This window comes from Rutidosis leptorrhynchoides, chromosome 10, assembly GCF_046630445.1.
Source record: "Rutidosis leptorrhynchoides isolate AG116_Rl617_1_P2 chromosome 10, CSIRO_AGI_Rlap_v1, whole genome shotgun sequence".
In the NCBI taxonomy this organism is placed as follows: domain Eukaryota; kingdom Viridiplantae; phylum Streptophyta; class Magnoliopsida; order Asterales; family Asteraceae; genus Rutidosis; species Rutidosis leptorrhynchoides.
In genome coordinates this window covers 39603203-39606361 of record NC_092342.1, presented here as the reverse complement: position 1 = coordinate 39606361, position 3159 = coordinate 39603203, and the positions used below count along the sequence as shown (strand labels likewise).

The window sequence follows — 3159 nt, the reverse complement described above, 5'->3', positions numbered from 1 at the left end:
TAAAAATTGATATGGCGTCAAAGTTGATAATGTTAGTGTCAATTACTACCTTCTACCTTCGTATACGTCTTTTGAAACCCCTTTTCTATCAACAAACAATAATATTACAAACACCACAACACGAGAATAGCTCTGACTTCTTATACATCGTATGCCAAGCATAAAATAGCAAAACAAGAATAGCCAAATCGAAAACATCGATTGTATATCCATCCTCTAATACGGTTTTTAAAGTATGTGAAGATATACTAACAACTTCTTAAATATTTACATTGGTATTTCATTCAAGCAATATTAGATATTTATTGAAATTTATTTATAACACATAAAGAAAACATACAACCCAACCATGACCACAAACAAAATGGGTTACATATATAGACCATCATGCACCATTGGATCATTTAGTAGGTTGCTTCACATAGCTTCCCATCCTCACCACAATCCCATCAATATCGCGAACATAACCAACTTTCTGGCCCCACTCTTTTTCCTCTGGTTTGCTCACTCCGTCCGCACCATTCTCCACCGCCCTCTACATCCAACAATTTCACAAAATTTTCTTTAAAATCTATCACGGGTACCATTTTAATATGGAATTTGCTAAACAAAGACAAAGCCTTTCAAGTTGTTGATAAAGTGCATAAACTCATTGTACATAGCGGTTATATGATAAAATTTAGTGTCTGCGATAGAGTACAATACATGTATGCACTAAGGCGGTCATTAAAAAAATTACAGTAGATTAGATAAATATAACTAAGGTGAGTTTGATAGAAACTTCTAATTAAGTAAATAGCTAAGAATAGTGAACGGGAATTAATTTATGAGTTTAACAACTATTTTAATGAATTTTTTATATACTAATTTACAAATAAATAAAATATTAGCAAAACAAAAAGTAGTGGTGACTATGAAATGGAGACGTACGATCTGTTTCTCATTTTCTTTTTAATGTATGAAATTGTGATTTGAGATTCTCTCGAAATACAAAATAGTTTTTAATATTTTTTAAAAGCGATTAGGGAGTCACTGACACGGCCCAAGTCACTCACCCGAACATATCCATGTCACGTGTCCCAAAAGGGTCCCGCACACAAAATGTAACGCAACCAACTGAGAAAACCACGAGAAATCACGACGTAGCCTCAATATACCACTGAGCAAGGCGCACTTAGGGATGACATCGGGTCGGGTTTGGGTCGGGTTTAGTTAATCCCGGACCCGAACCTGATTAAGAAATCCCTCCCCAAACCCGGTCCGAAACCCATCGGGTCTCCATTTACTTACATACTATCGGGTTTAGAGTTTCCTCACGGATAAACGGGTATACCCGATTAGTCATTATATATCCATTTTTCAATAAGTTATCAAATCAAAATATCGAAAAATAACTTAACTACTTCATGTTTAAAATATTATAAAATATCAAATACATAAAAAAATTGATTGAAAAGTTTCTAAAATACTCAAATACACAAAGTATATATATATAATATCACATCTCGAAAACTTGTCGAAAACTTGGCGTATATGATTATATTAAATAAAATTATACTCGTTTTCAAAACAAATAAGAGAAATCTTTCATATATTAACAATATAATACTAATACTAAAATTTTTAATAAAGATTATTATTAAAATTTCTTGGGCCGGGTATACGGGTATACGGGTTGGGTATAGGTTCGGGTAAACGGGTTTTATCCAAAACCATACCCGAACCCGGAATTTTTTTTTGTAACCATCCACATACCCAACCCATAGGTCAAACCCGGCCCGACTATAACGGGTTTCGAGTTTCTCTACCGGGTACGTGTCATTTTGCCATCCCTAGGCATCCCTAGGCGCAGTAGTATATTTTTTGTCTACAACGAGACTCAAACTATAACCTCTGAGTCTGCTTAATACTTCTACTTCTAGGCGAGAAACCATTTGGTTCATGTTAATTAAAATGTGAGTGAAAAAACTAAATAAAAAATTATAATAATTATCCCCTAAATTTTCTTCCCTACACAATGACACGAACTACATAACTTGACCTATCAAACTTCTTGTGCGTATTCTAATCCATAAAATTGAGTTGTTTAGTTTTATAAGGACATTTAGGAATAACAAGCATTAAACGTGTGTGTAAACCGATTAATGTTGACTTAATTATATATACCGGTTATGGTTATTAAAAAGTATCAAATCAAAACTGGTAGTATCAAACACACAAAACACCTTGTATGCAGCATCGACGTCCTCATAAACAAAGCAAATCTCGAGTTGATTCCTTCGAGTTTTGGATCGCTGTTCTTGAACCTCGCCTGTTAGATCATCCGTCTCGTGTTGATGTACCGGCGTAAACGCAATTGTTGTTTGTCCACTTTCTAGTTCCCCCCACCTAAAATAAAAATTAAATTCTATTTGTTGTCTCATATAAATACCAAAAATTGAATAAAATATAAAAGTTATAGATTGATTTAATTTATTTACCTATGGGAGTCGTCTAAACGACGAACAGAGGCACCAAAAGCCTTGCCGTAAAACTCGACCGATTTCGCAACATCTTTCACGTAAACAACCGTGTATCCAAACGCCGGGGTTAATTTTGACGCCATTTTGGATCGTATTCTTGAGTTTTTTTTGTGTGTTTGTTTGTTGATTTAAATTGCAATTGGTGTTAGAGAAAGATATAGAAAATGAGAGGTGGGAATTTTAATGAAAGAATGAGAGGTTTTTTGATCATGAGGTGCAGGAGGGACACGTGGCGGACTTTATGTTTTTTCTTTTACACGTGGCAGTTAGCACGTAATAATTTGATGATGATGAGGAGGAGTGAATCTGTGATCGTAACTGGGCTGTAATTTCGCTCATGATCTGGGCTTGCGTATACATCAAGCCTTGATCCAATAACAACAAGCTACCTTTTTTTTTTTTTTACATTTTGGGCTTTTCTAATTATCAGCTTTGTTCGCTTAAATTTATTTTTGTTAGGACATAAGAATGAGATGTGTATGGTATTATTATTATTACTCCGTATAATTTTACATTACAAAATACATAAAGAAGAAAAGGAGTACTAGGTCGCGTTTCTTTTAAATGAATGAATACTAGTGAATGTGGTCAAAGCATGGTTGGGGTGTTAGGCTGTTAGCTTTACAATAATGGATCC

At 34.3% G+C, this 3159-nt stretch overlaps 1 protein-coding gene across 1 annotated transcript; it reads right to left on the bottom strand.

Moving 5' to 3' along the window:
* Positions 1 to 226: 226 nt before the first annotated feature.
* LOC139873659 (uncharacterized) lies at positions 227 to 2640 on the bottom strand. The gene is made up of 3 exons (XM_071861601.1): positions 2481 to 2640; positions 2226 to 2388; positions 227 to 535 (listed from the first exon to the last, which is right to left on the bottom strand). Exons 1-3 carry the CDS (start codon positions 2603 to 2605, stop codon positions 401 to 403), a joined length of 423 nt encoding a protein of 140 aa, XP_071717702.1. The 5' UTR covers positions 2606 to 2640; the 3' UTR covers positions 227 to 400.
* Positions 2641 to 3159: the final 519 nt, after the last annotated feature.